The 13,367-nt window shown below is 34.4% G+C and overlaps 1 protein-coding gene and 1 long non-coding RNA gene across 3 annotated transcripts; one reads left to right on the plus strand and one right to left on the minus strand.

Annotated features, from left to right (window-relative positions):
- Positions 1 to 1,900: 1,900 nt before the first annotated feature.
- LOC143373974 (uncharacterized) lies at positions 1,901 to 6,910 on the plus strand. Its single transcript, XR_013086585.1, has 2 exons — positions 1,901 to 2,431; positions 4,973 to 6,910. It is a non-coding gene; the product is annotated as an uncharacterized LOC143373974 (long non-coding RNA).
- Positions 6,663 to 9,946, minus strand: Prx2 (Peroxiredoxin 2). 2 transcript variants are annotated; one of them, XM_076821708.1, is made up of 4 exons: positions 9,787 to 9,946; positions 7,467 to 7,615; positions 7,067 to 7,375; positions 6,663 to 6,988 (listed from the first exon to the last, which is right to left on the minus strand). In XM_076821708.1, the coding sequence occupies exons 2-4, from the start codon at positions 7,598 to 7,600 to the stop codon at positions 6,844 to 6,846; spliced, it is 588 nt and encodes a 195-aa protein (XP_076677823.1). In that variant the 5' UTR covers positions 7,601 to 7,615; positions 9,787 to 9,946; the 3' UTR covers positions 6,663 to 6,843. The 2 variants fall into 2 exon arrangements, with proteins under 2 accessions (XP_076677823.1, XP_076677824.1); XM_076821709.1 differs by lacking the exon at positions 9,787 to 9,946 and adding an exon at positions 9,397 to 9,543.
- Between the last annotated feature and the right edge of the window lie 3,421 nt (positions 9,947 to 13,367).

A 13,367-nucleotide genomic window follows, 5' to 3' on the forward strand; every position in this document is an offset into this window, starting at 1 on the left:
TGCACGTGGATTCAAAGGCGTGATGAGGCGACTCGTATGAGAGAACACAAAAGATGATGTTTATTATACATATATCACAAAGTACAAAAAATAACATAGATGATATTAACAAGCATACAGTTCAATATGCTTTACGATGGTTACAGATAACCGACACCTTAAATTTTTACTCTTTACTTTTTACTCTCTCCAACTCTCTCTGTGTCTTACAAGGGGATATAACGGAAACTAGACCACACAGTCCTACCAACCTAGGATCTCTACACCCCATATTGGCAATTCTGGTGAATTACTTTCCCAACACTATTTTTAATAGTCTTGAATGTGCGACTCAATATTCGAAACTGTTCTAAGAATAACTGTAATGGCTTTAAGATTCCGTTACAAGTGTACAAACCGCCCATCCTATACTATTGTCAGTAAAAAGAAGCCAAACCAAAATTGCTTTTGCTATCATATTTATGGGTGTGAATTAGATAAATTCATTAATTTTTTGTTCTTTCCATTAACACACAATATCTTGCATTTTGAAATAAGAATTATGAAGGATTTTGATACAAACGTTTTCTATTCATGTGTAGCACTGTATGTATGTAGGCAAATATATATCATTATTCTTTAAACAAGATGATCTCCTTTTTTTTTACAGCAAATGAATACAATACTCGCCGATATTCTTCTTACTCTATCCATATTCATTGCCTAAAATCTGAACTGAATTTAAGATGATCAGGTTTTTGGGGTTTTTTAGTAATTTATCTCTCATCTTAAGAATTTTCTAACTTTGTTACCGATGATGTGTGGTCTGTACCATAGACATATATAGACAGAGCGTAAGCAGAGGGGGGTGTAAGATTCGCGGTAAGGGGAGCGACACAGGCAAATCGGGTAACACAGTGGATATACATGCCGAATGTTTCCGAAGCTAACCCGACGTGCCTGTATCTGGCCTCTGCCTTTTCCCCTCCAAGCCTACCACTCCCCTTGCCGATAGTCCCAGCTTCTGTTCCGTCTATATATGTCTATGGTCTGTACAGTATGAAGTAATTTTCATAAAACGGGTGTACAGGGTGTCCCACTTATAATGAACATCAAAATTATTTCTATTGAAAATAAGAAAAAATGACTAAGAGGACACTCTATCAAAGAGAAGGTATACTAAGAGGCGACACTCCGACGAAGAAACCAGTTTTAGAGAGAGGCAAAATGCACAACCAATTTAAATGTCCATTCAGTAGTTGGAAAGAGGAGGGATTAACAAGAGGCGATAGTAAGACAAAGATATGCAGCTGCAAAATCCTCCAAGGTCGTCTTGAAGGCCATTCCAAGGTCGTCGACATTGTTTTACATATTAACATCTGTTTTTTATAATGCGACGTTGTAGCAGACATCAAAACGAGTTCAACGACCTATGACATATTGACCTTGAAATTACTGTAAATCATGTAGAAATAACAACTGTTTGGCAATTTTATTGAAACTTGAAATGTGTTTTAAATCCAGGCAATGTAAAAATAATGAAACAAGCCACCTTCAAGACCAATTCAACGCATAAAAATCTATCCTAGAAAATGCAAGTAGGTATATACTATAAAAATAACTACACAAAATTTTAGAGAGTCAATTGTACTTATGTACGTATTCGAATTCAAATGCGTATTTGGAATAATAGGAATGAAAAAAGTACAAATGTTTCAGTGTCAAAAAGATTATTAAAATAAGTACAAACATGTATCAAAGTATTTGTAGTTTTGTTAGAACACTTATAGTGAACAACAAAATGCTGATGAATATATATATCAACACCCTATATATATATATATATATATATATATATATATATAAATGTGGGACATATTTTCAGGATCGATTCTACCCAATTAGCCACGTCCGTTTTGCACATTTTGCGCAACGCCTGAGTAGAAATGTTTGTGACAGAAAGACTACAGATTTGATACAGAATTTGTTATATTCGATGATGAAAACAGACTGACAGCAGAAAGCCAACAGATTGTGCTGCCTTAATCTGCGAGCAGATTGGCGGCAGTGTCTGCTGATACAATTTAATGGCAGAAATCTACCACATTCTATGCAAACCGATTTGGGGGCAGATAGGTAGCAGAAATCAAGCAGAACCTGTTGACATAACCTGCGAGCAGTTTGGCGGCAAACCCTGCGGAGAAGCTGCTGGTACAATTTAATGGCAGAAATCGAGCAGACCCTGCGCAGCGCGATCTGACGGCAAATAGGCGGCAGATACCCAGCAGATTCTGATGTCAGGATCTCACAGCAGAATGGCGACAGAAAGTAAGGAGAGTCTGCTGATACAATTTAATGGCAGGATCTGCTCGGTTTCTGCTCCCAATCTGCAGGTCCCGAATCTGACGTCAGGATCTCCTCGAATCTGCTGCCAATCTGCTGGAATTCTGCGGTCAGTTTGTTTACTAGGTACTAACCAAATAAAAAAAGTTGATATACGCATATGTCCGATAATGCTTACTCTAGCAGTTATAAACATTTTTATATTCCGTAATAAACACGAGCCGGGAATGCCTATTAAAGGTCGGGGAACATATATCAGTTCCGTGTTAGTTCCGTGCCGGCGCACAGTGGAACGGATCGACACTTAAGTAGGCATTCACGTCATTTTTTACATATTTCATCATTTATTGATTAAAATCTAAGATTACAAGTAATGTATTGCATAATAAATACAATAATCTCTGTTTTTCTCGTCGCTCTTTTTAACAATGGGACTCTTGATGTTGATTTCCATATATTTATATGGTTCGGGGCTTATTAATAAATTATTTAGAACATCTTGATTTCTCATTTTTCGGCTGCTGTTTTTACGTATAATTCGCAGTAGTTTTTGAAATCTTTATTTTGGGCTTGCTGGGCTTCCTCTGTTAAATATTCTAAAAAAATTGTTAGATTTCCATTTCTAGAAAATAGTCAGCTTTTTACATTAGAATAGTTTTAGTTAGTCTTTTTCTTGTAATGAAAAATATAAATACTTATATTCTATTGCCAAATTAAGATTTTTTGTTACCATTTACGTATTTTTCAAAATTAAAGGAATTGTTCGTATTTGTTCGTAAATTCAAACATACCTCATAATTCTGGATAGATTCAATTTCACAAAATTCAATTACTTATATCCGCAGGTGCAAGTCAGGAAAAATATACTATTTTGCTTCATTTTTTTTTTCAATAATAGTGGTGCAAAATGAATGTCTTTAACTTCAAAATACTCTAATTGAGTAATGTTAAAATATAATAATAATAAGTAATATATGTTGGAAGTGAAGCACGCAGAGGTGTGAAACATGCAAAAGTATGAATGAAACGCTAGATAAATATGAATCATGCATATAATCAGAGAGTGATTGGAATCGAGGTTTGGGGAATTACATACAAGAAAAAGTAGCGGAAAAATGACAAATCAAGATGTTCTAAATAATTTATTAATAAGCACCGATCCATATATTTCAACATCAAGAATCCCATGCTAGATGATTCGGATACATAATCAAGTTCTGTATTTTATTTAAGTTTCTTATCAGAGATTTAAATGATTTATTTATTGTACAATATATTACCTGTAATCTTAGATTATCTTAAGTATAAGATAATCTGTAATAAAGCAAAAAGTTTATATGTATTTGTGTGATTGTGTATCGCCTAAAAACTTTCCAGCGGTAAACAATGGGGTCACGAAATGTACCCCAGCTCATTATGCCTGGCTAATCCAGATGTATGTGTCTATTTTCACAAAAAAATAATTTTTTTTATGTAAAATCTGTATCTAAATTCCGTAATCTAAAGCTAGTAATCACTAAATGATGAAATATGTAAAAAATTAAGTGAATGCCTACCTAAGTCACCTAAGTGTCGATCCGTCCCACTATGCGGCGTGCAAGTGGTAAGAAGAGATCCTCTACGCCCCTCTTCTTCTTATCACTGGTACGTTGGAACGGTATTGATACGGAACTGATATGTGCGCCCAGACTTTAAAGGGGAAACCGGCTGACAGACGCGTTCGTCAGCAATCATACTATGTACATCTTCATTCAAATCCTTTTCTTCTCGCCTTTAAAAAAAGAAAGGCGAAATGATAATCAATTTATTGATCCGCCGAAATCCAGTTGGGCATCATTACATGCCGCTTTTAATAGGCTTTCGAGGTCCGTGTTTTAGGCAATATAAAACATTATTGGACATAGGTATACGTATATCAATTTTTTATATTTTTTTGGTGAGTAGAACCGATCCTGAAAAAATGACCCACGTTTTTATGAACACCCTGTATATATACACGTGTGTGCCTTGTTTGTGGAACATGTGTACATATGTCATATATGTACTGTGCCCGGATGGAAAGAAGTCGGCTGAAATATCACAGGGGCAAGAGGGGTTCTTCGCTCGCCTTGGCTCCCGCCGCCAGTGTCCCGTTTGCTTACTTTGTATTCGTCGACGTTGTCGCGCCGACCAATAGGGATATACTATTCGGACCCTAGAGTTTCTCGACCGACTTCTTTCCATTCGGGCACAGTATATACCTTGTTTCATAACCGAGCGCATAATATGAAAATAGTGCACATCAAAGGGCAAATATAAAAATTTCTGTTATATATGTTTCGAACACAAGACAATTAAAAAATTATAATTGTTCGGTTTTCTTAGTGTCAGGCATTTGCATATTTGGTTTGTTTTACAATTTTAGAATTTCCTATACTTTTGTTTGTACTGTTGGTATGAGTTGAACTCGTATTGGCCACCTTACAATATTAAATGAGACAATCATATCGTTCAAATAAAAAAATTGAAAAGTTCTTCAATTTTGAGATAAACACAAAGGATTATTAAAATTATTACTATTGTCCTCTTAAAAATGAATGAATTTTTATTTATACTTTTTGAAAATTCAAGGAGATCGTTATAAAATATACAACCACTATATGTACCGCAGGTGAATGTAGCATGCAAAGCACTTGCTTGATTTGCACTTAGCCTCAAGTCACATGCCAGAAGTGGAACTACAACTAGAATAATTGGAGGAACGCAAGCTTCTACGAATGCACACATGCCGCATAGTCCGATAATGAAATAGTGACAAGGTCCCCATCCTGCAATTAAATTATCTTTATAATGCTGTTGTTTTCCTCAAGAAAAGCAACCATTTACTGTACTATGTTAATGCACAAATATTCTCATGAATTCAGTGAATGTGCTGTTTGTAATATTAATATAATTTTTGCACGTTTTGATCTTTAGAGAAGTTTTGTACATTTAAGGGGTTATACCTAGTCAGGCGGCCGAAAAGAGGCGATTGTTTGTGACTTTTTGCACTTAAAAGAGCAACATTTAAAGAGCATTTGGTAATTTTTTCGTAGCAAAATATTTACGTTTATAATAAAGTAACAACCGACATCTAACCGACGGCTATTTAAAGTTGAAATCCTGATTTTTTTCGCGTGATATTTGAACCTGAGGATACATTAATATACTAACGAAATTTTTTTTTGTGTTTTTTATTTTAGATAATCTGGTTCCGCAGATGGCAGTGCTCACCGCAAAACCAAATTTTTAAAAATGCTATAAACGTAAATATTTTTCTATGAAAAAATTACTAAATGTTCTTTAAATGTTGCTCTTTTAAGCGCAAAAAGTTCTGTAAGAATATATGCTTCCGCCCTTTAAAAAAAAATTCACAATCATTCGCCTCTTTTCGGCCGCCTGACTAGGTATAACCCCTTATTAAACTTAATATTGTATACAGAAAAATATGTCTGTCGCCTATTCGTTTTTCTAGGAAACCGCTGCTCGTCAGAAGCATCAACTCCCGTTATTTTAATAAGAGATATAGCTGCTAATTCCATTTTTTTCAGTAACAATTAGTGCAATGAAAAATATTGTTTTGTTTGGGGTGATTTTTTAAATATTCTATGAATTTAACCTGTTTTGGCTATTATACTTTCGCAGTCATTAGTCATCATACATTGCAAAATTTATTAACCGATAATAATCCGTAACAAATTTACTGCACTGAAACGTTCACTGAAATGCGTGTATACCATATCATTCGTAAGACATTAAATTGAATAATTTTAACGTATGCGTTGTTTCAACTACTTATCCTCAAAACTAAGCCGATATCGAAATCATGCGACAGTCGAGAATGGCAATGTTCATGTAATGAAAACCATTGCCGTGAGGTATGTTAATCTTATAGCGAATTCGGTAACTCGCACTGACTCTGCGCTGATGCCAAAAAATGACTTGGATTGGTTGTTTCTGATAGAAACGAAGATAGCTCTATAAGAATTAACCAATCCAAGTAATTTTTTGGCACTAGTGCAGAGTCAGTGCGGGTTACCGAATTCGCTATTAGGCCGGTGAATACTATGAATATAGTCGCTACGTATTCTTAAGCAAATGCTTAAGCATGCAGCATCCTCTACTAACCTAGTACCTAGCAAAGGATGTCGAATTCTTAAGCATTTGGTTAAGAATATATGCAGACTATGAATACCGGCCTTAAAGAAGTATATGCTAAGTATGTAATATGCTTTATTCTATGTGCTTACGGTTATCAAAAAAAAAATAAATAAATGTGCACTGAAATACACTATGTTTAAAGGAATGATATAAATACCCAAGATGTTTAAAAAACTTTATTTTTATTACGAAAAATTAGTTGATATTCAAAGTATAATTAATTTCAGCATTTTACCACTCGATGGAATTACTTTTCACTGAAGAGTTAGTTTCTAATAATAAAATATAACGGATACGAGTGATTATTTCAGAAAGATGTATGAATATTTTTCTTTCATTCATTTACGAATCTTTGAAATATTCCTTTGATCCAACAACGTCTGGTTTCATAGTTTTCTTGCCTGGTTTCCAGCCAGCTGGACATACTTCTCCATGTTTATCTGTGTATTGGAATGCTTGCACCAAACGCAAAGTCTCGTCGACAGATCTACAAATGATTAAGCTGGTTAAAAAAAGCATCGTAAGAAATTTCGCGCGAACAGTATTAATTCAAAACATATATTACCTGCCAACTGGCAGATCATTGATGGTGACTTGACGTAAGTTTTGTTTATCGTCTATGATAAAAAGACCACGGAATGGGATTCCAGTCTCTTCATCAAGCACACCATAATCGCGTGCAATTTTAGAACTTTTATCAGCAAGAAGAGGAATATCCATTTCACCAAGTCCTCCCTGTTTACGCGGTGTATTTACCCATGCTAAGTGACTGAAGTGAGAGTCAGTCGATGCAGCAATGAGTTTACAACCGATTTTCTCAAATTCTTGGGCTCGGTCAGAGAAGGCAATGATTTCCGTTGGACAAACAAATGTGCTATGGAACAAGTTATTATTTATTATTACATCACAATAATTATTGGTGGATACAATTTGAAAGTCGGAGTATATTGAAAGAATGTACTTACAAGTCTAACGGGTAGAAGAATAGAACAACATATTTTCCTTTATAATCGGAAAGAGAGATTTCTTTAAACTCTCCATTGACAACTGCAGTACCTTGGAAAACAGGAGCTGGTTTCTGAATCGCTGGGACAGGCATGGTTGTCTTTTATTACTATAATAAAAATAATTTGTAGGTAACATGAAAGTCACTTTAATATAACATAGCATCTACATATGCCTTGTAAAAACATAGTAGGGTAAACTGCACTAATGCTGGCACTGCACTAATCATTGGCACTCCTGATTAAAACGCTAAATATTAAGAAGCACAAGCTTAGAAAGTACTTTTTTACAATTTCTTATTTTTCTTTCATTAAAACACTGCAAAGCCCAGTACTGGAACTACACATTTTACATCTGTCAACACCACAAAGTGGGACAAAGAGCTGAGTTTTAGGTGTTTTCTTAAAATTTTGATAAGAGGTAGATAAGTATATTTTGTCGCTTTATAACTAAGTAATGGATTGAAATACAGATTTACTATGTGTTGTAGGTGTTTAATAGTAAATGAAATAGTATGATTAAACACTTTAAACTTCGTTCTTAACTAAATATGTTTTTCTATATAACTTCAAGTTTTAGTGTGCCAATGAATGTACTTTTATGCCTATTTTTGTTTTTCATTGAACATTTTTTAAATAAAAGACTTAATAGGTACTTAGGATGTTTTATTTTAATGAGAAATCCGTAATCATTGATAATAACTGAAAATTAAGACCATATAAAAACTTCACAAAAAAATATAAACATTCTAATTGGGGTTTCCGCTTAGGGTGCCAATCATTGTACAGTTTACCCTATTTACATATACATTACAAATTTGGTAAAAATAATTATTTATAATTAAGCTGTTATATATCTTGTGCACCTTGGATACGAGGAAAGAATAGACGATGTGGAAGGACGTTGCCTACTGAAGGAGTGTCTCCGGCAGAATAGAGAATATTAGCGAATTCAGCAGGCATGCACTTGCATTGGTGTAGCATGCCATACAAAAATAAAAAAATATTAAAATCTCTAACAAATTCTAATATTCATAATACTTTTAATATTATTATTACTCCTTTATAAGAAGTCATTATTATAATGGATTTTAGATATCTGTTTTCTTATTGGCTCTTTTTTTCTTCCACTCCCCCCCCCCCCCCGCCATACTGCAATCCTCAAGGAAATTTAAATTTCCGGCAAAAAATCAGGCCTGATCTGGTAACCCTGATAATAACAATGATCTCTTATTCCTGTATGTATAGCCATGAATATTATTTTAATAAATAGTAGCATATAGTTACTATTATTTAAAAATTTATGTGTAACCAGTGTGCCAAATTTTAATAGAAATGTCTAATTACGTATTATTATTTAAAATCACATCGTTTTATACTTTAAAAACATTAGCAATTAGGTTACTTTTTATTTCGTATATAGTTAATTTTTTTCTTACCCCTGCCATACAAAATGTAAAGTACATAATAATTGATAAAATGCATAAATTTTTATATATTTATACAATACGCGTGTGTATGCATGTACATGCACATGCTTTTTCAACGAATAACGTTATAAAACTTGATGTATGCAAAGTGAAAGCAGTGAATTCGCAAAACAACGAGACCATTGTGCATAATGCTTTGTAATTATTCGCCGAATACATACATATTCCAATACGAAATATATGTACGAAAATTACGACTATCGCAATCTAAAAATTTGTGTGAAATATTACTGTGGGTAATGTTAAATAATGTAAATGAAGCTACGAGTATCACACAATGATCTCGATTGCGTGAAAATGTGTTACTTATAAATTGATTGAAACGTTCCATAAGTCTTTCTATATTATGTTAAAAGGTACCCCACTATACATTTCGCAAATATTAAAATGCAACTTCATACGTTACGCAGCAATTTCCGAAGTACGTTACACGATTCGTATCACTCTACAGCGGCGTCGGCAATGGAATGTTTTTGACAATACCTCCTTAATGCAATGACTAACATAATCGAGAATATTCCGAGGAGGAAAACTGGATTCCAGAAAGGCAAAAAGGTCAAGTGCAAAAAGAATTCGATTATGTAACATTGTTTTACGTTTAACAAGATAATAAATAATATCTTCCTCTTTCTAGCACTTAAGCATTACATTAATGTTAGCAATGATTTCGCAACGATGTAATGCTAATTCTAATACTCGTGAAAACAAGCGAATGAAAATAAAAACACTGTTAAAATTAATAAAATGCAGTTGTTATTGTAAAATCCTATTTAATTCTATAAAGCCGATACCTTTTTTGTTTGTAGAAAAATATAGCGTAGCGCCCAACGAGATACAACACCCAACGTATTCTCTTGCCAACAAGGAAATGCCTCACCGGTAACCAGTTTCAATGGATGGGACTGGATGGAAGTTACCTGGTATTTAATAATTGGCAAGCAAGCGTTTCAGTTACGCCATCTGCAGACTATACTGCCCTCTGAAGGAACACAACAATTTTCTTGATCATATTTAGCCCATACTGTTTATTGTATGTTTTATAACTATTATTACAGATCCTTTATTTATAATATTTTCAACTGCTGAAAGAATTATAGCATTTGTTTTCATTACCTTTTTAAACTATCATTTCCGTCATACGAACAAAATACCTGATCACCCCACTCCTGCCTCCCGAGCACGCTATGGAAAAAAGCATTCCCATCTATGACATGATGTTCTATGGCGTGGAATGTAGCGCCACGCATCCGTCGCCGTTCTGTCAGTAATTGATTGCAATTGCTTCGTGCCAATGTCTGACTTTTGATCTAACAAAATTTATTCGACTTTTACACTGATAATAATGCTAAGTAACGCAAAAATGACACGAATACGAATAGAATATCACGAACAATATTCATAAACCACAAATAACTACCGCTACGCAATGCCTTTCTCAACAGGCAGAATACTTATGTTGCATAGTCCCTTTTACACAGTGTGTGTAATGTAAACTATATATGTTTATATTCATAGGAGAGAAGGTGCAAATGTGGACCACTCTTTTTGTTTCGAGGAAAACACGTATTAAAAATGTAAAAATTTGCTTGAACAAAAGATGGAAATGGTCATAGATTTGAGATAATGTATCAGCAGCTTTTTAACTTGACAATTCAACTATATTTTCAAGCTATGGCATTTCTACAAAGTTTTGTCAGAAACATGGTTTTAGAAATTGGGATGGTAATATATCCCTAGTACCATTTATTTGTTGGAAGTTTTTTGGGCCAATGACGTGTTATCCGTTGGCCAACTGTTGAAGTGTCGCGCTATTTTTAAATGGGCCAACGATTGTAATCAACGCAGGCCCAACGTCACTTTATCATAAAGGCCCAACTGAAGGTTTCTTTCGCAAAGGCGTCTTAAAGACGTCTAGAAGGCGTCTTAAAGAACTTCAAAAGACGTCGTAAAGATGTTCTCTTTAGGTCTGGTTTAGGAAAAAAAATTCGTGGTGAGGAGATCGAAACTAAACTTTTCGCTTACGACTAGAGATGGAGTGCAAAATCACTGACAGTGATTTATCACAGTGATCGCAGAATCATGATCACGGTCGTGAATGAAGTTAAATCACGACCGTGATCATGATTTTTTAACTTGAGAGAATTGTTTACTGCCATCGTAATTCTTGATCTTCATTGAATTATTTTTTACAAAATACTTCAATATAGCTTGTGTTACAGTCAAAGCGTGCTAATTCAGCGAATATATATATATCTAGTATATACATTCGTAAATAGTCAATGTGTGCACGCACTGATTTGATTGGCTAAATTATTCACATATACATTATACTTTTTACCTAAAATGAAGAAATATTCGTTAATTTAAATAGATCAAGAACGATTACATTGGTTCAAAATATACAACTGAGATTCTATGAGCACAGTGAGGACTTGAGAATGTTTTGAGAGAAAGTAGAAATTGAGGTTATGTGGCGCATGTAAAGAGCAGTTATACTTTCCACCAATCAGATCACGAAAATCGTGAATCACTGTTCTGCCTGCACCAATCAGAAGCGATCACGAAAATCACGGATCACTGTGAAAAATTACCGTGATTGAGAATGAACGTGATCGGATCACTCGTGATTCACAAATCACGGTTCTAGCCAACACTACTTACGACGCAATCTCTGTGTTAATACCAATAGATACGCGGCTGCCTGGTGCACGCGAGAGGGAGCTGCTTGCAATTTCCGTATTCTATTCTGATTAAGGAAAGAAATCCTAAGCTGTTGCGTTTTATTTACTTGTAAAAATTTAAACGAAAAGTATGCTGGTAGTGCAAACGTAGAAAATTCATTGTACATTTTAATTACTTGAAATGTGCTTATGCTACAATATTGTACATTGGCAGTAAGAAATTATAAGTGAAAAGAAAAAATAGATGAGGGGATGTCCCCAGAAAATGAAATTTGTTGGGTTAGACATTTTTTTATTAGCAATACACTGAAACAGATCATGAAGATTATACTCTTATTATAAGATAATTAAACGTCCTATGCAGAAAGCAGTTATGAACAAACATTATATATAAACATGTATTGGATGTTGAACTGGACTAGTGAAAATGCGCAGGTTAGATGCGCGTGATTATTATGTGGTCCACTCCTCGAAGTGACAGAAAATATAACCTATGTATATACTATATGACAATAAATGTTTACTGGCTATTTCGTTCTTTTACGTTACATTTGTGAACTTTTTATCATCCTTCCAAAACATTATTATTACGTCGCAATAGTATCTTTAGGACATCGGGTATAGCATATCGGTTATATTTTCTGTCACTTTGAGGAGCCAACCATATAATAATCATGCGCATCTAGCCTGCGCAATTTCAGTAGTCTGGTCGTTGTCATGGAAGGGGTGCCTCCTCCACCCTGGATTTGTGGTACCTAGTTGGAACGATATTTCTGAGCCCAGTGAAATACGTGTGTACGATAGGCGTCAAAACCGGCTTCCCTTCGAAGATTTGGCAACGTTGCATGTCACTACACTTTTCGGAGCATCATTTGGAATTTTGGTGAAACTTCTATATGTTGTAGTCTTTAGTGATATATAAACGTATTTCAAAGGATTTTTCAAAATTTTTAAAATTCTGGAAATTTACTTTTTTTTATTAAACTATAAATGTTGAACTAACAATAAGAGACAGATTAGAATGAGCTTTTGGGTGCTTACAGTGGAGAAATAAGAGTACCTAATAGAAATTATGACACTTAAAAAAAAACAAATTTTAGACCATTTATTTTGGAATTATTCTCAACAAATGCAATTTTATACTACCAGGGTACTATTTAAAATTTTGAAAAAATGAGGATATAGGCCTACTTGTGCTCTTTGCGGACACGTTTGCAGAAACGCGGAGACTTTAAAATTGGTCGCATAAAAATTAATTGAATGTGACGCTGTGTCGCCCAGCACCGGCTCGACAAATTCAACCATATGGTATACAATGACTTTCAAGGCCACGCAAGGTTAAGAATTAAAAAATAGATAGTTCCATATTGTAGTACGCACGGCTCCGCCAGACGAGCCGGTGCTGGGCGACACAGCGTCACATTCAATTAATTTTTATGCGACCAATTTTAAAGTCTCCGCGTTTCTGCAAACGTGTCCGCAAAGAGCACAAGTAGGCCTATATCCTCATTTTTTTTCAAATTTTTAAATAGTGTCCTGGTAGTATAAAATTGCATTTGTTTAGAACAATTTCAAAATAAATGGTCTAATATTTTTTTTTTTAAGTGTCATAATTGTTATTAGGTACTCTTATTTCCCCACTGTAAGCATCCAAAAGCTCATTCTTATCTGTCTCTTAGTTCAACAGTTAT

Source organism: Andrena cerasifolii, chromosome 10 (assembly GCF_050908995.1).
Source record: "Andrena cerasifolii isolate SP2316 chromosome 10, iyAndCera1_principal, whole genome shotgun sequence".
Lineage (NCBI taxonomy): Eukaryota > Metazoa > Arthropoda > Insecta > Hymenoptera > Andrenidae > Andrena > Andrena cerasifolii.

Bases quoted from the DNA above. Each gene is read 5' to 3' on its own strand.
- Prx2 (XM_076821708.1), bottom strand. From the start codon at position 7,600: ATGCCTGTCCCAGCGATTCAGAAACCAGCTCCTGTTTTCCAAGGTACT. The intron at 7,376-7,466 runs GTAAGTACATTC...CTTGTTCCATAG, and splicing joins TTCTTCTACCCGTTAGACTT to CACATTTGTTTGTCCAACGG. The intron at 6,989-7,066 runs GTAATATATGTT...AATCATTTGTAG, and splicing joins AATGATCTGCCAGTTGGCAG to ATCTGTCGACGAGACTTTGC.